General features: G+C 59.9%; 7 protein-coding genes across 7 annotated transcripts; 5 read left to right on the forward strand and 2 right to left on the reverse strand.

Moving 5' to 3' along the window:
* Positions 1-746: 746 nt before the first annotated feature.
* Positions 747-8,941, forward strand: BDZ90DRAFT_226055 (hypothetical protein; the record flags this gene model as incomplete). The annotated part of the gene is made up of 2 exons (XM_025504695.1): positions 747-6,832; positions 7,165-8,941. 2 exons carry the CDS (start codon positions 747-749, stop codon positions 8,939-8,941), a joined length of 7,863 nt encoding a protein of 2,620 aa, XP_025364450.1.
* Positions 8,942-9,034: 93 nt separating this feature from the next.
* BDZ90DRAFT_230677 (hypothetical protein) lies at positions 9,035-9,744 on the forward strand. Its single transcript, XM_025505571.1, has 3 exons — positions 9,035-9,220; positions 9,398-9,566; positions 9,650-9,744. Exons 1-3 carry the CDS (start codon positions 9,218-9,220, stop codon positions 9,679-9,681), a joined length of 204 nt encoding a protein of 67 aa, XP_025364451.1. The 5' UTR covers positions 9,035-9,217; the 3' UTR covers positions 9,682-9,744.
* Positions 9,745-10,000: 256 nt separating this feature from the next.
* Positions 10,001-11,115, forward strand: BDZ90DRAFT_278087 (ras-domain-containing protein). Its single transcript, XM_025509059.1, has 3 exons — positions 10,001-10,146; positions 10,229-10,678; positions 10,762-11,115. Exons 1-3 carry the CDS (start codon positions 10,016-10,018, stop codon positions 11,078-11,080), a joined length of 900 nt encoding a protein of 299 aa, XP_025364452.1. The 5' UTR covers positions 10,001-10,015; the 3' UTR covers positions 11,081-11,115.
* Positions 11,116-11,599: 484 nt separating this feature from the next.
* BDZ90DRAFT_216492 (galactose mutarotase-like protein) lies at positions 11,600-13,051 on the forward strand (the record flags this gene model as incomplete). Its single annotated transcript, XM_025504275.1, has 3 exons — positions 11,600-11,959; positions 12,039-12,283; positions 12,358-13,051. 3 exons carry the CDS (start codon positions 11,600-11,602, stop codon positions 13,049-13,051), a joined length of 1,299 nt encoding a protein of 432 aa, XP_025364453.1.
* Positions 13,052-13,470: 419 nt separating this feature from the next.
* Positions 13,471-17,012, forward strand: BDZ90DRAFT_204936 (WSC-domain-containing protein; the record flags this gene model as incomplete). Its single annotated transcript, XM_025503921.1, has 2 exons — positions 13,471-14,548; positions 16,435-17,012. Coding segments are annotated over 2 exons (1,656 nt in total), but the record flags the coding sequence as incomplete, so codon positions are not given.
* A 218-nt stretch (positions 17,013-17,230) lies between these two features.
* BDZ90DRAFT_120546 (hypothetical protein) lies at positions 17,231-18,739 on the reverse strand. Its single transcript, XM_025503286.1, has 3 exons — positions 18,315-18,739; positions 17,703-18,243; positions 17,231-17,636 (listed from the first exon to the last, which is right to left on the reverse strand). Exons 1-3 carry the CDS (start codon positions 18,479-18,481, stop codon positions 17,256-17,258), a joined length of 1,089 nt encoding a protein of 362 aa, XP_025364455.1. The 5' UTR covers positions 18,482-18,739; the 3' UTR covers positions 17,231-17,255.
* A 258-nt stretch (positions 18,740-18,997) lies between these two features.
* On the reverse strand, positions 18,998-21,529 carry BDZ90DRAFT_226060 (Pkinase-domain-containing protein; the record flags this gene model as incomplete). The annotated part of the gene is made up of 4 exons (XM_025504696.1): positions 18,998-20,386; positions 20,506-20,712; positions 20,855-21,382; positions 21,464-21,529. The coding sequence occupies 4 exons, from the start codon at positions 21,527-21,529 to the stop codon at positions 18,998-19,000; spliced, it is 2,190 nt and encodes a 729-aa protein (XP_025364456.1).
* Positions 21,530-21,809: the final 280 nt, after the last annotated feature.

Below are 21,809 nucleotides of genomic sequence, written 5' to 3' on the forward strand. Positions count from 1 at the left end.
CGCCGCCCTCGACGACGCCGAGGCTCAGCCGTCCGCTCCGATTTTTGCAGGCCCACCGAGGGACGGATTCGCGGTGGAGACAAAGAGGGACCCGGCGAGGCGGCGCGTGAGGCGTGGGGCGTGTGGATAGCCTGACGAGGAGTAGCGAAAGGTGATGCAGTGACTTCAAAGCAATATCATGCTCTGGGACGTGGTACGTGATGAGCACTGACTTCGTGATCAGCCTGCAGCAATAATGGCGATATTCGCGCGCCTCTGGAGCCTCTCACTGCTCTCTGCCAACGCTATCGTGAGCCCGCCCGCTGCCTGCGCTCAGCCCGCCCGCTCGCTGCCCCGCCCCGCGTTGAGTGAGCAGCGTGTGCGCTTTGAGCGAGACCAACAGGACGGACTCGAGTCGACTGACCTGACCCTGGCACCTCGTTAGCTTGCCTTTGCATCCTCCTCTCACTCAACCCCTACTCTAGGAGACACGACCGCCAGACGTAGGGCGCAGTCGTTGTCGTCGCTGTCCTCGTCGTTGTCATCTCTTCGAGGTATCTCAGCCATCCTCGTCGCCCGCCCCCCTTCGGCGCCGCTCACTTTGGATCCTCTTCCGCCTTCATCGCCGCCCGCCCTTTGCGTCTCGCCGCCGCTGCCCTGATAGCAAAAGCAGAGACCAACGAGTGCTAATGTGAGTATAGACAAACGAGGAGGCGGCGGCGGCGGCTTGCAACACCAACTGACCATCATCTCCAATCCTCTCCGCCATGTCTCGCCCCCTCTCTGCTTCCCCGCTTCGCAGCCTATCTGGTGCAGCCCTCGCTGAGGACACGGGCGTCCGATACGGCAAGCAGGCCATCTCCCAGCCGATTCACATACAGACTAGTCTCGACGACGAGGACTGCGCGCCGCGAGAAGAGGACGAGCAGGAGTTCATCTCATCGCCTCGCGTTTCGTCTCCGCAGCCTTTCGCTTCTCCTCCCTCGTCCTCGCCCTGGCATCTGTCCTCCTCTGCGCCTAGCACTCCTTGTCTGCGCGTACGACGAGTCGAAAGCGACGGTAGTGGTAGCTGCAGTGGCAGCGTACTTTCGCAAGATTACGTGTCCGGATTCGAGGTCGAGCGTCCCAGCAGCAGAAGTAGCAGCAGCAGCAGCAGCAACCGACGGGTAGCGCACGTCTTCCGCCGTCCATCCTCGCCTTGGTCTTTTGGAGGCAAGAAACCATCGCAGCCTCTGCAATTCATCGAGCCTGCCAATCCTCGTAGCCCTCGATCCTCCCTCTCAGGTGGCTCAAGCCTTGCAAGACGGCTGGCTGCACTACCCTCGCCTCCTACAACTCCACTCTCGTCGTCGCCCTTTGCCGTCATGGACAATCTCTTCCGCAAGAAGAAGTCGAGGACGACCCTCAATGAGTCGAGCACAGAGACGTCCAATAGCAGTCGCATGTCGTATGACCGCTCGTCATATACATCGCGGCCGTCGATGTCCGGGTCCACGGCGCCCTCGATGATGAACATCAGCGGGCCCAGCAGCAACCCACACGTCAGTAAAGAAGGCAGAGGGGGCGCGAGACCGGGCGGATCTGCTGCTGGTGGGATGCTCTCAGCGTCAGGCTCGAGCACAGGGGACTTCTACCCTGCCATGAATCGCAGTCGTGGGGGCCCTTACAGCTCTGCAGGAGGAAGCAGCGCAGGCTACTATGACCCATCTCACTCCAGCCGTGCCTCGACGTCCGTATCAGATACGAACAGCATTCGCGCCACTACGACCAACGATGTCGTCAACCGCATGTCAACAGCATCGTCCTCCATGGTCCCTCAGCCGATGAATGGCTCACCAGACGTCTATCAGCGCTCAGTCGGCGCAGGTCATCCTTCACATCATCCACGCCAGCCATCGACGAGCAGCTTCAGAGCTCCGTCCATGGCTCCGTCAGCCCCACCTCCAGCAGGGGAATTCTACATGCCTCGCCCACCCGACGTTGAGGTGGAGCGCATGTTTGCCGAGCTCATGGATCGTCGCGACTTTCTCGGCGGCAACGCAGCGGATAAGGACAGCATGCGGCGCAACATGCTCCTCTTCAATGTCGACAAGAAGTGGGCGCTGGTCTACAACGATCGCCTCACCGAATGGATGTCGTCCAAAGAGCGGGAGCGTAATAGACGTCAGCAGGCGAACGTGGCGGGCAACCCTCGCGGTATGATCATCACACGCAATTCGCCAGAGTGGTTCATCAAGAAGTTCATGGACGGTTCGGTCACGACGAAGGATATCGAGAGCCTGGCAGTCACGCTGAGGACGTGCGCCATTGGCTGGATCCAGAGCTTCGTCGAGGCAAAGGGCACGCCTGTGCTGGCTAGCTTCCTCGGCGGACTGCACGCCAAGTCATTTCGTACCGACAACGACATCGCTCTCGAGTACGAGGTGCTCAAGGCCTTTCGCTCGCTGTTCAACTCCAAGCCGGGAGCCAACGATGCCCTCGCCCAGCCCAAGTGCATCTCTGGCATCACACACTCGATGATTTCGGCACATTTGGCTACACGCAAGCAGTCTGCCGACATCTTGCTCTTCCTCTGCCATTGGGAGAAGCCGACGGGCCATCGCCTCGTCCTCCAGGGCTTCGACGACATCAAGGCTTCGCAAGGGGATCACGGCCGCTTTGATGCGTGGTTTCGCGTCCTGGAGCAGACCATCGACGGCAGAGGGACGATGGGCAGTCGAGTGGGCGCATCAGACGAGGTCAAGAAGCTCAGCATCGTAGGCCCGCAAGAGTCGTCGCTCAACGAGTACGCCATCAACAACATGTTCCTCATCAACGCGCTGCTGTCGACGGACATCGTGCCCGAGTTCGAGGTGCGCGTCCATCTGCGCAATCAGATGGAGGCGAGCGGGTTGCAACGCATCCTCATCAAGATGAAGGCGTTCAAGAATCAGGACTTGGACGCTCAGATCAACCTCTTTGAGACGTCGTCGAGCTCGGATCACGAGGATGTGGTCGAGACGTTCAACCGCGACGTCCTTACCGACATGAGCGATCCGGTGGACGTCTTCAAGGCCATCGTAGAGAAGGTCTCTGGTTCTCGCGCCTATGACTTCTTCCTCAGCTCGCTGCAGCATCTCCTCTTGATCAGGCAGGAGGGAGATCACCTCGTGCACTGGTACCAGCTCATCGACTCCCTCGTCACCTCCGTCGTCATGGACCGCAAGGGGGCGGTGGAACGCTCCGACATCTCGTCGCTCCTGGGCACCTCGGTCAACAATGTCCTGTCGCGCTTTGCAGATCAAGATCATATGCAGTCCATTCAGTCTGAGCTGCAGCGCTTCAAGAACGAAGCGCGCGCTGCAGAGCAGGAGAGGGCAAAGTTGCAGGCTCAGCTCGAGCAGGAGAGCGAGGGGCTTGTAGGCAAGCTCAAGGCGCAAATCTCGTCGCTCGAGGAGGACCTCGAGGTGTCGCGGGGTAATGCGGTGGGGCTTCAGCGCGACCTCGAGGACATGGAAAAGGGGTATATAGACCGCATCGTCAAGCTAGAGGTGCAGAATCGGGAGATCTACGAGATGATGCGCGAAAAGGCAGGGCAGGAAGAGCTCTTCCCGGGCGGTAAGGCGACGCTTGATCGGCAAGAGATGGTGGACACGCTCGAGAGGCAGCTGGAGCGCGATCGTACCATTCGCAAGCTCGAGGCAAACGCCAAGAAGCAAGGGCGTGCGCTGCCCCCATCCGGGCCGGAGCGCGATGCAGCGATTGAAGAGGCGCAGAGGCAGCGAATCTCGCAGGATGTCCGTCGCGAATCGCTGAGGAATCGAGCACAGATGGAGGACGGCGAGCAGCAGGATCCTCGTCCGGCGGCCGGCGCCGAGACGGAAGACGATGAAGACGAGGACGACACGACGGAGGCTGCCAAGTGGCGCATTCAGGCTACTCTGGCTGCTGGCATGGCTCAGAACGTCTCTCTCGCTGATCGCATGAACGACGCTCGCGCGACGAGGAGGAAGAAAGGATCACAGCACGGTGCGGAGGGCGCAGACTCGGCGGACAGTATGGCCTCGCCGCCTGCTCCTCCTCCTCCGCCACCGCCTCCGATGATGCCGGGCGCTCAACCAACGTCGCTCCTCGACGAGATTCGCAATCGTCGCGCGCTCCGTCCGAGCGAGCCAACGCCATCCTCGGGAGTCATCAGCGACATGGGTCCGCCACCTCCTCCGCCGCCACCTCCCATGCCGGGCATGGTCAGCGGCGACATGGGCCCTCCTCCTGCTCCACCGCCACCACCACCACCGCCTCCTCCGCCGATGCTTGGCTCTGCATTCTCGCCGTCAAATACACCAGCACCCTCTCGCCCAGATTCGTTTGCCAGCACCGCGAGCGAAGCACCTCCAGCGCCTCCGCCGCCTCCACCGCCAGCACCACCTGCTCCGCCCATGCCGGGCGTGCCTGCAACACCTCGCGCCGCGGCGCCAGGTGCGATCCCGCCAACGCCCGCCTCAGCCGCAAGCACAGCCGGGGGCTACCGCGACTCGATGCTCAACGTGCGTGCCAGCTACACGGGCGACATCGGTCCTGCTGGTCCCACGGCCGCTCCACCTGCTCCACCCTCGGGCGTCTTTGTCCACCCGTCGACAACGCGCAAAGACGTCGCCGACATGGCCAAGACGCGCATGAAGCAGCTGCAGTGGGACAAGCTCTCCCCGCAGCACGCAGCAGAGACAGTCTGGGGCAAGGGCGTCATCGAGGAGGAGCGTCTCGCGCAGGTCCTCAGAACGGAGGGCTTATTCGAGGAAATGGAGGAAGACTTCAAGGCCAAGCAAGCAGCCAAGCGGCAGACTACTGCTGCAAACAAGAAGGACAAGATCGAGTTCAAGACGCATCTCTCCTTCCAGACGAGGCAGGGCATCGAGATGGTGCTGAAGCGTGTGCGCTCCAGCTTAACAGACTCGAAGCACGCCACGCCGGAGGAGGTGGCGCATCATATTGTCAACTGCAACGACGTGGTGCTCGACCAGTCCTTCCTGACCGAGCTGTTGCGCCACTATCCCGAGTCAGAGACCAAGGGTCAGCTGGGAGAGTATCGCAATGCGTCGGACGACGAGCTGCGTCTACTCCACCCTGCGGACCGCCTCGTTGTGCTCCTCATGACCGTCCCGCATCTCAAGGAGAAGGTAAAAGGTCTCCTCTTCATGACCAAGTACAAGGAGGCTTTCGAGCTCGTCAAGGAAGGCTCCTCCAAGATCCGTGCCGGCTCAGAAGGTTTGGTCAACGCAGCCAACTTTGCCAAGCTGCTGGGTATCATCCTGATGATGGGCAATTACCTCAATGCGACGGGCGTGCAGGGCGGTGCATTTGGATTCAAGATCTCGTCGATCAACAAGCTCGTCGACACGAAAGCTTCAGACGGCACGACCCTCCTCCACTTCGTCGAGCGCACGGTATCGAAAGCCTTCCCCGAGGTCGAAGCCTTCCTCGAAGAGCTCGACGACCCCTCCGAGGCCTGTCGCGTGCAGCTTCTCGACCTGAAGCGCGAGCTCGCCGAGCTGAAGAGTGGCAGCCTCCAGCACAAGAAGGAGCTGGACCGCTTCATCGACGAGGACGAGACGCACCTGGAGGACCCATACACGAAGCTCATGCTCCCCTTCCTCAACGAGGCCACCTCCGACCTCTCCCGCCTGGGCGATCAGGTGCAATTCACCGAGCGCACTTACGTTGATGCATTGCGCTTCTTTGGTGAAGGACCCGACCCGAAACGTCGCGGTTTTCCCGCCGCCCAGCCGATGCGTACCGAGGACTTCTTTGGTATCTTCCGCGAATTCTCCACGGCATATCGCAAAGTCAAGGTGGATAACGTTCGCATATCGGAGCAGCGACAGATCGAGGCAAAGAGGCGGGCTGCGGCTGAGGAGAGGGAGAAGGAGCGTATGGAGGCCCTTGCGCGCAAGGAGGCTGGAGTGGATGACAGTCTTGTGCTGGAGACGTTGCTTGGTAATCTGAGGAGTGGGGGTGGGACACCAAAGACGAAGCGCAAGGCCAGGGAGAGGGGGGCTGCGAGGAGAGCAAAGGAAAGTTTGGGTGGCGCGGGAAGCCCAAGTACGCCTGGGCTGGATGGCGTGGAGGAGGCTGTGAGTGGTGAGCCTCGGGGTATGGCGGCGTCACCGCCAAGGAGCAAGGACCCGTCTGAGCTCGCGCAGGCCATGCTGGCTAAGCTACAGGGCGGGGGTGTGACCAGTAGTGGGAATGGGGTTGCGGGCGAAAGTGAAGGTGACGCCGCGGGCTCGACGACCAGTCCTACCCCTCGAGAAAAGTACGCGCGAAGACGTGAGCGGCGAGCAACGTCCAGTGCAGGTGGACGACGCTCGACGATAGAGGACAGCGCAGCGAGTGGCGTCCCTGGCCGGGCTGCAACGCCAACGATGCCACCAGCTTCAGCGCCAGCAGCACGGACTTCCCTTCTCGGAGCTGGAGGCGCAGGCAACGGCAGTCATGACTCAAGCGCGGGAACGGCTTCGAACGACACGGCCTCTACGGCCAGTGCGCCGCTCGCTTTCCAGGCAGGCAGTGATGACGACGATGAAGACCAGACCGCCACGCAGACACGCTTCCACAGCGACCTCCTCTCTGCACCTGCGGCGACCTCCATGGCCAAGCAGCCTTCGATGAGCTCTTCGTCCGCCGGTGACTTTGAGGACGCGGATGAGGGGCGCAGCGAGCAGGGCGGGGAGGCCATCTCTTCGTCCAGCCCTCCTTACCACTCTACATCGTCCGGTGCAGTCGCAAGCTCTGCGGATACATCGCAGCACTCCCTGGGTATCGTAGACTGGATCGATCCCGACTCGTCTGGGTTTGGGAGGCAGACGGAGGAGGAGTGAGTGAGGGCGCCGAGGTTGAGAAGGACCCGCAGCGGAAGGTTCGCGCCTTTGCCTCATCTGCGCTCATTCCACTTTTGCTCTTGCACTAATCTGTTCTTCTACTCGATTGTGAGCTATTGTCCTTGTATTAAAAAAACATCATCGTGTGCGCATGACCTACGGTGGATGTGGCCGTGAGCGGCGTGAAATTGGGGCGGCCCGAGCGAGAGGAAGACGCGGACGGACAGCTGAGTCGGCGGCTTGACGTTCACTCAAGATCGTGGCGAGAATTGGGCATAGCTCTTTGCTTCTTGACCACTACGACCCCCCTTTCTTGAGCGCATTGCAGGATGCGTGCTCTCAATACCGTCTACGCGCTTGTCGCTGTCGGCATGGCGGGACTTACCACCAGCCACGCGCAGCCTACCAACCAGGTGCCATTCGGCGTATCAGCAGCTGCAGCTCCCTTCCCTTCCCCGCCGTACGATGGCATCATGGAGGGCAGGCAGGGCTTCAGCGACGACGTCGACAATGAGACGGTGACAAAGTTTAGCCACCCTTCTCTCCCCGCCCACTCCCTCCGCCTGCATCGCCTACCTTCCACCCTCTGCGAGTCCAATCCGCACACCCGCTCCTGGGCAGGCTATCTCGACGTGGACCTCGACAAGCTCTGGGAGCCGCACGCCAACGAGACGCAGCACGAAAAGGATCGCTGGGCGAAGCATCCTCGCGGGGTGAGCGAGCACTTCTATTTCGTCTTCTTCGAGGCGCGCAACAAGCCAACGAAGCCCTTCGAGGGGACAGAGACGGACGTCATCCTCTGGCTGAACGGTGGGCCCGGTTGCTCCAGCTTCACGGGGTTGCTCATGGAGAATGGACCCTGCAGCATCAAGAAGGGTAAGAACGGTGCCGTCTATACCGAGCCAAACCCATACTCGTGGAACAACAATGCCTCGGTTCTCTACTTGGACCAGCCGGCCGGCGTGGGTTTCTCGTACACTGCCTGGACCAATGGCACGAAGAATGAGCTGGAGAAGCCCCCACCGGCACGCGTGTGGGACACGGCAGCCGCAGCGAAGGACACGTCCGCCTTCCTGCACTTGCTGGCCCTCCATGCCGAGCAGCAGGGAGCACTGGGAGGCAAAGGCAGCCCGTTCGCTCCACGCGCTCACATAGGCAAGAAACCGCGCCTGCACATCGCAGGGGAAAGCTACGGTGGCCGTTACGTCCCTCTCCTCGCGCACCAGATCCTCAAGGACAATGCAGAAGCCAAAGCTCACCCTGAGCGCGGTCTGAAGCCTCTCCCGCTCAATTCAATCTTGATCGGCAACGGGTGGTCGTCCCCGATCCATCAATACCCCGCCTACGTGAGCTACGCGTGTGACAACCCGCTTCACCTCGATCGCGGGCCGTTCTACAACGAGTCGCAATGCGAGCAGGCACGAACCGACCTGCCTACCTGCCTTGCCCTCACAAAGAAGTGCAACTCGCCCAAGCCAGACGACGACACGCACTACGATGCCCTCGCCTGTCGTATGGCAACGGAGTACTGCGAGAAGAAGCTTGCCGATCCATGGGACAAGACTGGCCGGTCGCCTTACGATTGGCGCCATAAGGGCGAGTACGAGGAGGATGCCTGGATCACCACATTCCTCAACGATCCAAAGACGAAGAAGGCCTTTGGCGTCGACAAGCTGTACGGGGATCACCACAATGGCACCTTCATGGGTTGCTCGGATGCCGTGTTTTCTCATTTCGGCAAGTCTGGCGATGGGGCTCGCGACTCGACTTGGGCTGTCCGCGAGGCCCTCGAGGCAGACATCAGGGTGGGCATCTACCACGGCGATGCGGACTTTATCTGCAACTACCAAGGAGGGGAGAGATGGACGTACGACTTGGAGTGGTCCGGCGCTGAGAAGTGGCGCAAGATCCCGAGCGAGGTGTGGTATGCCCATCCGTACGACGAGGACAGGAAGCCCGTGGGCGTCTTTAGGTCGGATGGGGTGCTCAACTATATCACTGTGTGGAATGCGGGGCATTTTGTGCCGCATGACCAGCCTGATACGGCGCTTGCCTTGATCAATTTTTGGATGTATGATGGGTACCCGGGTGGGGAGAGGGCCTGAGACGGGGGCCAAGGCGGAGGAGCGCGAAGTTAGGCGAATAGAAGGGAGATTTCCTCGCATACACATTGTTGCATCGCTCTCGTTTGATTGAAACTTTACTTCGTCTCTCACGACTGCTGCGCCTTCCAGCGTGGTCGTATGTCGTGTTCGCCGTGGCGCGAAAGGGCTCCACGCTGGAGACGAGACGAGCTGCAGGGACGGGCGTTGTCCGCGATCAACGAGATTGTCGGGGTCGTCCTTTCCTTCGTTCCCCGCACTTTCCCTCGATCAAACGACATGGTGAGCAGACGCGATGCCAGCTGTCATATCATCCGCTTGTCGTCAGATACTGATCCCTTGACTACATATCTCGCATTGCTATCCCCTTGCTCCTCCCTCCATCCCCCGCCTCCCACCGCCCGCACCCCTCCTTCCAACCAACCTCTCACCTGCTATGCCCCGCACTTCTCCAACAAGTCATCCGCAGGCGGCAAGATCCGTGCCAAGAATGCGCGCAACGCCGAGGCGCATCGTCGTGGGCAGACGAAGCCTCGTCCTGCGTACGCAGAGAGGGCTATGACCAGCAAGAAGCCAGCAGTCCCCGCTTGGGCTGTAGGGATGGTGTGCTTTGTCGTGATTGGAGGAGGTGAGTGCGCTTGGGAGGTGGGGAAAGAGGGTGTGAAGCGGGAAGGAGCGATGTACTGACAACTCGACTTGGCTCGTACATAGTCTTCTTTGAGCTGGCGAGGTTGTTCTTGTGAATGGAGGGAGGAGGGAGGCGAGGTGCGCGCATACGGAGGCCGTAGCGATGCGACAGGGAGGAGGACGGGCTGATACTGCAGTCGATGCGCGAGAGATTCCGCTCTCTCCTTGCTTGATCAATCACATCATCAATCGATCTACGTCTCATCATCTGAACCACGTCCCCTGCGTGCGTGGTCGCCTGACCTTTTCTCCCAGGTGTTGTTCGACGTCGATTGCTGCACGGCGGACTGGCCCAAATGCGGGCCAATCTCACTCGCAGCACCGGAGTCTACTCTACACCCCATCCATCCTCAGCTCCACACCCACACGTCAACACATAATCATCTCACTATGGCACGCAATGGAAAACAGAAAGCAGCAGCGGCAGCGGCAGATGAGGCAGGCCACTACGAGTGGGACTACCTGTGCAAATTCATCTTGATTGGAGATTCGGCGGTGGGCAAGAGCGCGCTCCTCTTGAGGTGAGAGATTCGCCCTCGACCCTGTCGAGATTGCACAAAGCTCATCGGCTTGCCTCGCTCAATCACGCTCTCTCTCTCTCAGAATAACAGACGACCGTTTCCTAGCTGAAGAGGCCGAGCCAACAGTAGGCGTTGAATTCGGGTCGGTTACCATCCCTCTGGCCGCCTCCACTTCCTCCCAATCCACAACCAAATCCTCCTCACCCGCCTCCGCCTCCGCCTCCTCCTCCTCATCGCCCATCCCGGAACGAGTCAAGATCCAAATATGGGATACGGCAGGCAGTGAAGCCTTTCGAGGCATCACACGCTCCTACTTTCGAGGAGCAGCTGGCTGCTTGGTCGTCTATGATGTGACGCATCGCCCCTCGTATGATAGTTGTCGCACTTGGCTCAAGGATGTGAGGGAGCATGCAGAGGAGGATGCGTGCATCGTCTTGGTGGGGAATAGAGCGGACCTGGTCGAGGGAGAAGACGGGGAGGGGAGGAGGAAAGTGAAGAAGGAGGAGGCAGAGAAGTGGGCTGACGAGCAGGGGTGAGTTGGGCCAGAGGGGAGAAGTGGCCGCGTCAACTCTCAAGTACTGACCGTTCGCCTCCTCATCAATCGCTCGCACTCAGCATTTTGTTCATCGAGACTTCAGCCAAGACGGGCCAGAACGTGCACGGCGCATTCGAGAAGTGCGTAACAGAGATACATCGCCGCTTCACAGCTGCTCAAAAGGCGTTGCAGGAGGCGGGCAAGCCGGGCCAGGCAGCAGCAGCAGCAGCAGGTGCACCAGCGACAGTAGAGACTCGTGGCGCCAATCTGCTCAAAAGTAGAATACCACCGGGCGGAGAACACGGTAGTGGATCGGGTGGTAGTGATGGCGGTACGATCAGCTTAGATGCGGCGGGAGTGCGAGGAGCCGTGGGCAAGGGGTGTTGCTGCGTCATGTGAGATAGCGTGGCGTCTCCCTAATTCCCAGACCTGCTATGCAAGACCTGCTATGTAATCGTACGAAACATTCGGCGCCGAGGGAGACCACCATCTTGGTGTCATGATGCTCCCAAGATGCTCATTAACCCCCAATGCAGCATCGCAGGCCTCTCTCCCGTCGCTCTCGTCGCCGACTTGCCGCGGCCGGAGCTCGCTCTGCTCTCGGTCATCTCGGATGAATGCAGCAGGTTGCAGCTGTGGAGCCCCCACATGACGATCTCGCGAGCCCTAGTTCCTCTTTCTCTCCCTGGTGCCGCCCTCGGGAATCCCCCTTTTTTCATCGCCTCAATGAGGCCCCCTGTTCTTAGACCGCCATTGCCCTCGCGCAACCTTGCCTTCATATAGAGCACTGCACGTCGCATCCAGCCACATCATTTAACACGCCCCGCAGCAGCACGATTGCCCATCATGCTCCCCCTCAAGCAGCTTGCTCCTCTTGCCCTCCTCTTTGCTTCCGCAACCGCTACTGCCATCAATCCAATGAGCCCGACCGAGGAGCTTCTACGACGCGCCAGCGACGACAACAACAGCACAGACTCGTCCTCGGGCGGAGTCGTCAACAATGGAACAGTAGGCACCCCTTCGTGCGCTCTCGACGCTACCGTTGATGGGCAGCGCGTCTACTCGCCCGACTCCGTACCGGGCAAGGAATGTGCCGAGGCCCTCCCGCCCGTCTTTCCTTTCAATGAGGTCCGTATCAGGTCGCCGGACGACTCACTGAGACTCACCTTTATGCCCTATGGCGCAAGCGTCAAGGAGGTCTACGTCAAGGACCGCGAGGGAGCTTGGCAGGACGTCATTCTCGGCTTTGATAATGCGACCAATTACGGGACTGATACGGTGAGAGCCAGACGCAGCGTCGATTGGCTGAAGACGGTGAACTGACGGCCTGGCATTCATCTCGCATCTCGCACGCCAGGCGCACAACTACTTTGGTCCCGTCGTCGGGCGCTACGCCAACCGCATCAAGAACGGCACCTTTGAGCTCGATGGCAAGACGTACAAGACGCCGCTGAACGAAAACAACGTCGACACGCTGCACGGCGGCAAGGAGGGCTATGACCGGGCGTCGTGGCAGATCAAGTCGCTCAACGACTCGTCCGTCGAGTTTATGCACACCGACCCGGATGGTAACCAGGGCTTCCCTGGCGAGGTCAACACGACGTGAGCATGCGGAGGGGCAGCGTGCGGTATACTGTTGAGGCAGAGCTGACCTAGACCCCCCCGCTACTGCACAGCGTCACCTACACTCTCGAGCGCAACGCTTCCTGGTCCATCCGCATGCACGCCACGGCCAGCAAGAAGACACCACTCATGCTCTCCTCTCACGTCTACTGGAACCTCAATCCTCAATCCTTCAATGCCAGCAGCGATGCCCGTCCCATCCTCGACCACGTCGTACATATGCCTTACGTGACCAAGTACATCAAGACGGATGGCATCCTGATCCCCACGGGCGAAACCCCCAAAGTCGACGGGACCGCCTACGACTTCCGCCAGGCTGCCACGTTGCGCTCCAAGTTCGACCAGACCGAGGGTGTGTGCGGCACAGGCTGCCAGGGATGGGACAGCTGTTGGGTCGAGGATGCCGGTCACCCGCAACAGAGCCCCTCGATGGAAGTGTACAGCCCGGATTCGGGGATCAAGCTGAGCATCACGACCAACCAGGAGGCGTGGCAGATCTACACCACTGCGGGGCTCAATGGACCGACCAAGGCGTCCATTCCGAGGAAGAGGGCGCACGGGGGTGATGGGAGCTTGGACAAGATCTACGAGAACTACTCAGCCATGGTCATCGAGGCGGAGGATTGGATTGACGCTATCAATAACCCGGAGTGGGGCCGTAACCAGATCTACGGGGAAGGGCGTGACTACCAGTGGGAGGCAAAGTACCAGTTCAGCACGGTGGACCAGAACGGCAAGGACATGTAGGGGAGCGGCGACGTCTTTGCTCTCTTGCTTGCTATCTTATTCGCCCTTTGTACGCTATTCGAAATGGCAAGAAGAGTTCCTTCGCCCCTCCGGACCGAGGGAGTGGGACGCGCGACGGGACCGCCCCAAAGTCAACTCCGCTCGACAACAAACACACAAAGGGTGAGCGGGAGTGCCGCCCGTGATCAAATCGGGACCACGCGCCACGGCGCTCTGCCAGCAGGCTTCACACTCCTTGTCCCGTCTGCCCCTGCGTTCCAGTCTCTCTTCATTCTCTTTTCACTCTCGCTCGCCCTCATTTTGCTAGCTTTTGCTCCTTGATCTCGCATCGCTCGACTGGATCGAGCTCGTCACTCTGCCATTGCGTCACCCTCTCACCCCCTCAGCTCGCCAACATGTCACGCCCTCACTTCCTCCCTGTACTCCTCGCTCTGCTCAGCCTCGTAGCCTCGTCCCACGCCTTCTGGATCATTACGCATCACTCTCTCGTCTCGCAACGCCTCGACCCGATCCTCTCACCAAACACTACCTCAGCCCACACCCACGCCTTCGTAGGCTCGGCGGCCATTCTCGACTCGCAAAGCAAGGAGAGCATGTGCACGACCAGCAACGTGAAAGCAGACAAGAGCAATTACTGGGCACCGCAGCTTTACTACTATCATGGCAAGGGCAAGACATTCAGCGCTGTGCCCATCTCCTATGTCAACACGTACTACCTCAATCGATACGGGCCCAGCATCAAGCAAAAGGCCGGAGCACTCAAGGCTTTCCCCAAGGGACTGCGCATGATCGCGGGCAACGCAACCCAGCTGAACGGTCCCTCATCCGACGCCACGAAAGCCAAAGCCGTGTCCTTTGTGTGCCTGAGCTCGACTGGCGGGCCGCAGACCAACACCCTACCCAAGGGTCCTTGTCCCTGGGGGATCCGTACGCAGATCGTCTTCCCTTCCTGCTGGGACGGCAAGAATCTCGACTCCTCCGACCACCAGTCTCACGTCGCTTACCCTCTCGGTGGTTTCCCTGACAATGGAGACTGCCCGAGCAGCCACCCTGTCAAGTTTCAAACCCTCTTCTACGAGTTCGTCTACGCTACCAAGGACTTGGCGGTCAGCTCGACGGGTAAGAGCGGCTTCGTTCTCGCCAATGGGGATGCTGTGGGCCACTCATTCCATGCAGACTTTGTGTCGCATTGGGACACGGATGTGCTCCAGAGCGCGATTGATGACTGCACGACAAACTTGTTCAATGACTTGAAGTCGTGCAAGCCTTTCGTCGCCTCACTCAAGGACGAGTCCAAGGACAATGGTGGGAGCTACTGCACCACGAAGTCTAGCGTGGTGGGAGAAAGAGTCATGGGGAGCGGACACACTTCGTTGCCCGGCTGCCTCTACGTGAAGAATGGGCCAAAGGCTATCAGGGGGGCAGGGAAGGAAGCTGCTGACAAGTGTGCAGCCGAGGCAAAGGAGAAGGGTCAGCCTGCTATCAAGGCGGCGAGTGGTTCTGGGAAGAGGGAGCTGGATGTAGATGTCGAAGAGGGGGCGGCAAGGCATCTCAGGAGGAAGCGTCACCTTCGTCGTAGCTAAGCATGCGCGCAGGGGTACTGGATGCCCCTCGTATGTACTCTGCCATGCGCGGCTGGACCGCCGCCTCGCTGGATCGAGGCAATGATCGGAACCGTAACCCGAAATGATAACATAGCGTATGATTCATCCTTCGATGCGGTCTCATCACGTCGTGAAGGTCGCCTGTCGAAGGTTCAGGGTTCGGCGGGTGATTCTTTGACCGCAAATGCTCCTCTAGGCTCCGTGAGCGCACCGCGCTGTGCGACGTCCAAGAGGACTCCCACCAATGCTGATGAGCTCTCAATGACCCTGAGCGCGGCATGATCTCGCCGTGCTTTTGCTTCGGAGCTGAGGTTGAGCGAGCAAGGAGTTCGCCGGATACCCTAATGGAACCTCAACAGGCTAGACTAGCCTCAGCTTGAGACGGCACACCTGCAACGAGGAGTGACGCGCAAGTGTCGGATCTTGTCGAATGGTGGGTTCTTCTTGGCTCAGCGGGCAATTAATCTGCTTCGATGAACAAGGCGGCTCTTCCGGCACAACTCGCCATACTCCATCGAAGGTGTGAGTGTGAGCACCAACGCCGCCGAGCGGAGCAAACAATCAATCGAATCTTGCAATTGAGGCGACGCCTCCCCGATGCGCGGACCTGCAGCAGAGGAGAGAAGGCGGCGTCGAGTGACCGCCGCGAGTGAGACAAGGCCAAGGTCGACGCACTGCCATGCACCTGCGGTCTTGGACTTTTACCTCCTTCCCAATTCCGACACCACCAGCTCGTCATCGGCCGGCTGGGCGAGTGAGTGGGCGAATTCACGACCGGCTCTGCCAGCAAACAAACAGAATGTTGTCTTAGGTCGCGGCGGATGTCGACCAAGCTTTGCGTGTCTCATTGCCCTGAAGGCACCGCCGTCGCCATCGAGGCTAGAGCTCTTGTCGTATCACCATGAGGAGTGCACTGGGCAGCAAGGAGAACAAACAATGATGTCTCACTGATGGCGGTGGAGATCGGCGAACGCGAGAGGCTGCGCCGCTGATCCTCCCCTTGAGACAAGGTCGACGAAGATGGAGATATAAGGCGGCCGCTAGATGCCTCCATTCACCCTCGCCAACCTCATCCATTCACCCACAGCACGCCCTCCCTCCCGCACCTCACCCTCGCCATGCTCAAGCTCTCCATCTTCGCCGCCGCAGTCACCCTCCTCGCAGCCGTGAGCGAGGCCACGCCCCTCATCTCCTTTGGCGGCTCCACCTCGACCGTAAGGAACAAGTACCATGGCTCCAGCTACGCATCAAAGTGCTACACCTACGACTGGGCTACCTTTGGCGATGTCCGTCTCGTCGACTCGGCCATGACCAACACCGTGTGCGCCAACAGGTGCGGTGACCTCGGCCTCAAGTACTCGGGCAGTCAAAGCGTCAATTGCTACTGTGCGAGCAGTGCGCCAGTCTATACGTCGGGCATGTGCCTCTACTCGTGCCCTGGGGACCGTAGCGACGGCTGCGGTGGCCCTGGAAGCCTGAATGTCTGGTCCAATGCCGACATCTCCGCGCCGACGACCACGAAGCCCACGACAACTTCCAGCACCACGACGACCTCGTCGAGCACCACATCGACGTCGACCTCGACCAAGGCCACCAGCACCACTTCGTCGTCGACGCAAACCTCGACCAGCACCAGCACGTCGACTTCATCCACTTCGACCAGCACCAGCTCCACGTCGACCTCCACCACCACGACCTCATCCTCCTCAACCTCCACCACGTCCTCTGCGCCCACCTCCACGTACGTCGCCTTCAAGTACCAGGCGTCGCTCTACCAAGGGGGTTGCTTCTACGACAACGCCGGCTCAGGCGGCGCTCGCACCTTCGGCGGCGACTACACCGCCTCCGGCTCCATGACCAACGAGGTGTGTGCCAACTACTGCGGAGACCGTAGCTTCAAGTACAGCGGTGTCGAATACGGACAGGAGTGCATGTGCTCGAACCAGGCACCTACCGTCACCGCTGGCGCAACTTGCAACATGCCCTGCCTCGGTAACAGCACCGAGACTTGCGGTGGCTCGTGGTCCCTCACCGTCTTCGACAACGCCGCCATCGCGGCCCCCGTCAGCGCTGCGGCCAGCCTTTCCTCCAACTACCAGTCCATCGGCTGCTTTGCCGACCAAGTCGCCGGATATGGTCGCACGCTCAACTCGTACACCTTCAACTCGCCCAACATGACCATCAACATGTGCACGGCCAAGTGCTCCGAGCAAGGCTACCCGTACTCTGGCCTCGAGTACGGCCAGGAGTGCTGGTGCGGAAGCTACAAGCCCAAGACGACGTCGAGCCAATGCACCATGGCCTGCACGGGCAGCTCCGTCGACACGTGCGGCGGGCCTAACGCATTGAGCGTCTACTACGACCAGTCGCTCGCCGCCAAGGCTGACCAGACGCCTTCGTGCGGTACGCTTCCCAGGGGTTACGCTCTTTGCCAGTACAACGAAAGCGGTACCTGCGTGCCCGTCACGGCATGAGCGCGCCCTAACGTCTTCTTCTTCTCTCTCTCTTCAGTCACCTTCATAGACCCCTTCCTCCTTTCGTGTCACACCAGTCACTGCCCGCCCGGTACTTTATAGAATCAAAGAATTTGCATTGCATCATCAACCCCACCTCGCCTGGATCTCGTCGTACTGCGCCCTCGTCACCTTCTTGATAGTCCCATGCTTGAGCAGCTTAGGCAGCTCCTGCAGACCCAGATCCCGGTACCCATCCTTGGTGATGCCATTCACGGCCAGGTAAGGGTAGTAGCCAGCGGGGTTGCGCCCGTACTGGTCGACAAAGACGAACCATTCGGCGCTGTTGGTATTAGATTGGAAGAACAAGCACGCCTCACCATTGCTATCCGGGTTTACGAAGGAGTTGTCGTCCCCAATACGGGTCCAGGGGCCGTCGATTCCATTCTCGCTGACCTCGCCGTAGCACCTGCCCAGGTCCTCGCGCTTTTGGAAGCGCACATACTCATTGGGTCGAGATGCGCCTCCCTGCACGAGGCAAGAGGGAAGAGTCAGCTTGGCGTTCTCGTGCTGCGCGTCCCCTTGCACACTTACCGTAGGATGAATGGTCATGTCAATGGTGTTCAGGCCGTTGGGCAGCTCATGGTAAAGCTCGGGCGGCGTGAACGTTTTGAAGTCCGAAGTGAAGGAGCGGTAAATCTTGTCCTCGTTGGGCTTCCCCACATGCCTCTCATCACCGTATGCATTAGACGCCCAAAATACCATGAACTGGTTCTTGGCAGCCACCCAAACTGCTTCGGGAGCCCAAGCCATGCGGAAGTTGGGGGGTACGACTTCGACGAGACGAGGAGGCTCCCATTGCGTGAGACTGGAGCCCTTGGAGTCCCAGATGACAAGACTGCGACTGAGGAAGGCACCGCCGAAGCCCCCGGCCGCCGTCTGGTTCAGATCGGTTGCGATGATGTAGTGCTGGGACTCGTCGGGCCTCGAGGCGAGGTAGAAGTCGCGCACCCCGCGCGTACCTACCGTCGAGCGAAGGAGGGGGGCACCGCCCTTGAGAGGCCTGTAGGGGAGTGGGTTGTTGCCATTGCTCAGATGGCCAAAGACTTGCTCGCCCGCGGGGTACGTTGAGTAGCTGCGTGCGAGGAGAAGGAGAGAAGGTGATGAGCAGGCGGGTGTGGCACAGTGTCTCGCGATGATACTCACTCTCCAGGAGCTCGGTAGTTGTCGTAGAAGTGCAGGAAGAGGTAACCCACGTATTCTGAGGCCGCGTCAGCGCGAGGTAAGCTAGGAGCTGCCTGAGCCAAGCAGTAGAGCGACGCGATGGCGAGGAGAGTGAGCTTGGAGAGCCTGCAGAACATCCTGGCGAGCATGAGGAGGTGGATGGATCGCGAAAGAAGGGGCTCCCGCAATCAGCGGCCCTTAAAGCCTTTTCTCAAAGTCTCACTTCGCCTTCATTGAGGTACAAAGGCACACGAGGATACTGTGTCGCGAAGCGGAGGATAGAGATTGCCGGCCTCGCCTCGCTTGTGACCCCGCATCCTGCTCCTGTGCCCCCACGACCTCCTCACGTCAACCCCACTTTGCATCCTTGCCCCCGCGGCGCAAGATGAATGAGCTGACGAGCCGTCGAAGCAGCCAAGAGCAGAGCTTCGCGCGGCTCGATGTGATCATGACCAGGCGAACCGCGCACTTGGCGGCCCGTGCCTGCGCTCCCCCTGGATGAGGCAAGCGTTCGCCGTTGGCGCTACGTCCACTCTTTCGAACAAGCAAGTGCGGGCCGTCATAGTCGATCAATGTACACTGAAATAGAGATACCAAGAGCTGCGGAACTCCGTACAGATGAGGCAAGCGCTCCTCCACTCTATCATCGAATCTACACCCACGGCTCAATCCACCCTCATCGGCGAACCAGGCACAGTCGTGACGGCAGGCGCGTTCAACCCTCCCAGAGCGAGCCCACCGGCCGGCCCGCCCTTGTTACGTCTGCCAAGCAGCGTCGCATTGCCCATGTTGAGCTCGAAGTTCTTTCTCCTCCCACCCGCAGCGCCACGATCTCTCGTACCTGCGCGACCATCGTACAAGGCCGCTTCAGCCATCTTGCGGTCTGCTCCTCCTCGACCCTGATACTGTTGTTGCTGCTGCTGCTCGGCGGGCGCTGCGCGTGATTGCTGTTGCTGGGCTGTTGTGCGGTTCGCTTGCGCTTGCTGGTACTGACGCACTGCATCGTCGTTTCGACCTGCTCCTTGGAGACGGGCTTGCATGCTCGAGGCGTCCTCCTCTTCTTCCTCGTCGTCCTCGTTGAGGCCGTGCAGCCCGCCAGCGTGAGCGCCACGGCGTCGCCCCTCCTCCTCCTGACGGTGCACCGCGTACGTGACGTCGAAGGCCTCCTTGAGCTGGTTGATGCCCGGGCTCATCAAGTTGCGAGGATTGACCGTCTTCTTCATGCTCTGCAGTAGCGGCGAGTCGAGGGGCATCTCGCTCGCCTTGGCAAGGGCGATGTCCGCCGAGTCGAGGTTCGGGGGCGCGTCGTTCTCGTTGCACCAGGGGTGAGCGAGGAACTCGTCGATGGTGTAGCGCTTGTTCGAGTCGACGCAGAGGAGGTGGGTGATGAGGTCCTTTGCTGACGACGAGATGTCGTCCCACCATGGCGAGAGGAACGTGTAGTAGCCTTTTGCGACTTTCTCGGTCAGGACTGAGATGGACTCGTCGTAGAAGGGCGGGAAGCCGCAGAGGAGTGTGTAGAGGACGCAACCCAGCGCCCACATGTCGACACTCTTCGAATAGCGCTCATCCTTGACAATCTCTGGTGCCGTATAGCCGACGGTACCACACGGTGTCATCGTGCTCTCCTCCCACACGACCTTGGAGAGACCAAAGTCGGCAATCTTGACCTTTCCAATACCGCCGCCACCGATTCCCGGCATGAACTCTCCCTCATCCTCCTTTTCCTCGTCGTACGGTCGAGCCTTGTTGACTTTGGACGGAATGATGTTGATGGACTCGAAGAGGAGGTTCTCCGGCTTGATGTCGCGATGAACCACGCCGCTCTCTTCGTGGAGGTAGCGGATTCCGTGGGCGACTTGCAAGATGACGTGGCGGGCGAGGGGCTCGCTGAAGTAGGTGAGCTTGACGATTTGGTGGAACAGCTCTCCTCCCTCCAAGAGTTCCAGGATGAGGTAGTAGTGGTCGCGCGACTCGCTGAATTCAAGGAGCTCAACAATGCCGCCATGCTTCAGGTTGCGCATAATTTGCACCTCCTTGAGGATGTTTGCTCGCTGTGCGGGGGGTGGGAAGGCGTAAAGAGGTTAGCATGTCAATACATCATTGCAAGAGCGGGGCGCTCGGTCCGTAGTTGCTGCCGCCCGCGCACGCGCCCTCGCCCCACTCTACCAACCTCCGTGACTCTGTTCTTCTTGCGCCACTGAGGGTCAAGGCGGGCATCCTGAAGCGCAGCGGCCAGGAGGTTGGTGAGCGAGGGTTTTGAGAGGGCGATTACTGCGCGGATGGGCGGGCATGCGAGGGAGAAGGCCAAGGGGTGTGCGATGGCGCGCCGCAGCGTGGCGTGACATGGCGTGGTGACGTCGCCAACCATCTGCTGCTGCTAGGCGGACAGGGAAGGGCAACGATAACCGTAGCTTTCGACGGCTGCGACACGGCACGACACGACACGACACGGCACGGCGCGCACACGCATACCCTTGACCTACTCGCCTCGCTTCGCCGCCGCATGCTGCGCTACTCACCTGATTGCTGTTGAGCTCGTACTTGCGCACGACCTTGATGGCAACTTTTTGTCCGGTCTTCTTGTCCCTCGCCTTGTAGACATTTGAGAATGCTCCGTCACCCATCTTGCTGAGGAGAATGAACCTGTCCTGCAGACCAGAGTAAACTGGCAGCTTCTCCGATGCTGCTCGCTCCTCCTCGACGATCTGCTGTGCTTCTCGCGTATACTGCTGCGACCCAGCTCCGTTGTTCGATGCTGATCGTGAATATGCTGGTGTACCGCTCCCTACGGCGCCGCTCGGCACACCGCCGAGTCCACCGTTGGATGCAGACGTCTTGCCTGCTTTTGACGTTGTTGTTCCTCGTGCTGAAGCGTCAGAGACGGCAGCAGCACTCCCGCTCTTATCCGGGATGTTGTGGTGGATCTGAGCACTCGCATCCTGCGCCGTCGGTACCGCCGTGCCAATGGGTGCTTGCGGCGTCCTCGACGATCCTTCTGCTGCGTGACTCATGGTGTGATTGCCTCTTGAGGCGTGGCTGCTTTCGCCCTGCGAGTGCGGCGTGTGAACGGAGAAGTTGCGTCAGTCAATGCCCCTCCTCGCACTCGTCCAGGCCACAATCGCACGCACCTCGTAGTGGTCTTTGGCTGCGCGGCCGTGGCGAATAAAGGCCTTGAACTGCTCGATGACGGGCATGGGGTGCAAGCAGAAGAAACGACGACTACGACTACGAGGATGAATGCGAGGGTGAATGGGACCCTAGAGAATAGGCGATGAGGGAAATGAAGTAGAGATGCTGGATCCTTTGATTGAGGAGAATTTCCGCGGTCGAAGAGTGAGACTTGCAGCCGGGCTTATTTTGAAAGAAGTGATGGCTGAGACACGACGACGACGACCGACTTGAACACCGTTCACGAAAAGAGTGAGACGACGAGATGGATGAAGGTGTCGATGAATAGAGCTGAGAGTGGGAGTG

Source organism: Jaminaea rosea, assembly GCF_003144245.1.
Source record: "Jaminaea rosea strain MCA 5214 unplaced genomic scaffold BDZ90scaffold_2, whole genome shotgun sequence".
Lineage (NCBI taxonomy): Eukaryota > Fungi > Basidiomycota > Exobasidiomycetes > Microstromatales > Jaminaea > Jaminaea rosea.

Bases quoted from the DNA above. Each gene is read 5' to 3' on its own strand.
- BDZ90DRAFT_120546 (XM_025503286.1), bottom strand. From the start codon at position 18,481: ATGCTCGCCAGGATGTTCTGCAGGCTCTCCAAGCTCACTCTCCTCGCC. The intron at 18,244-18,314 runs GTGAGTATCATC...CCTCGCACGCAG, and splicing joins AACTACCGAGCTCCTGGAGA to CTACTCAACGTACCCCGCGG. The intron at 17,637-17,702 runs GTAAGTGTGCAA...TGCCTCGTGCAG, and splicing joins ACATGACCATTCATCCTACG to GGAGGCGCATCTCGACCCAA.
- BDZ90DRAFT_230677 (XM_025505571.1), top strand. The intron at 9,567-9,649 runs GTGAGTGCGCTT...GCTCGTACATAG, and splicing joins CTTTGTCGTGATTGGAGGAG to TCTTCTTTGAGCTGGCGAGG.
- BDZ90DRAFT_278087 (XM_025509059.1), top strand. From the start codon at position 10,016: ATGGCACGCAATGGAAAACAGAAAGCAGCAGCGGCAGCGGCAGATGAG. The intron at 10,147-10,228 runs GTGAGAGATTCG...TCTCTCTCTCAG, and splicing joins AAGAGCGCGCTCCTCTTGAG to AATAACAGACGACCGTTTCC. The intron at 10,679-10,761 runs GTGAGTTGGGCC...GCTCGCACTCAG, and splicing joins AAGTGGGCTGACGAGCAGGG to CATTTTGTTCATCGAGACTT.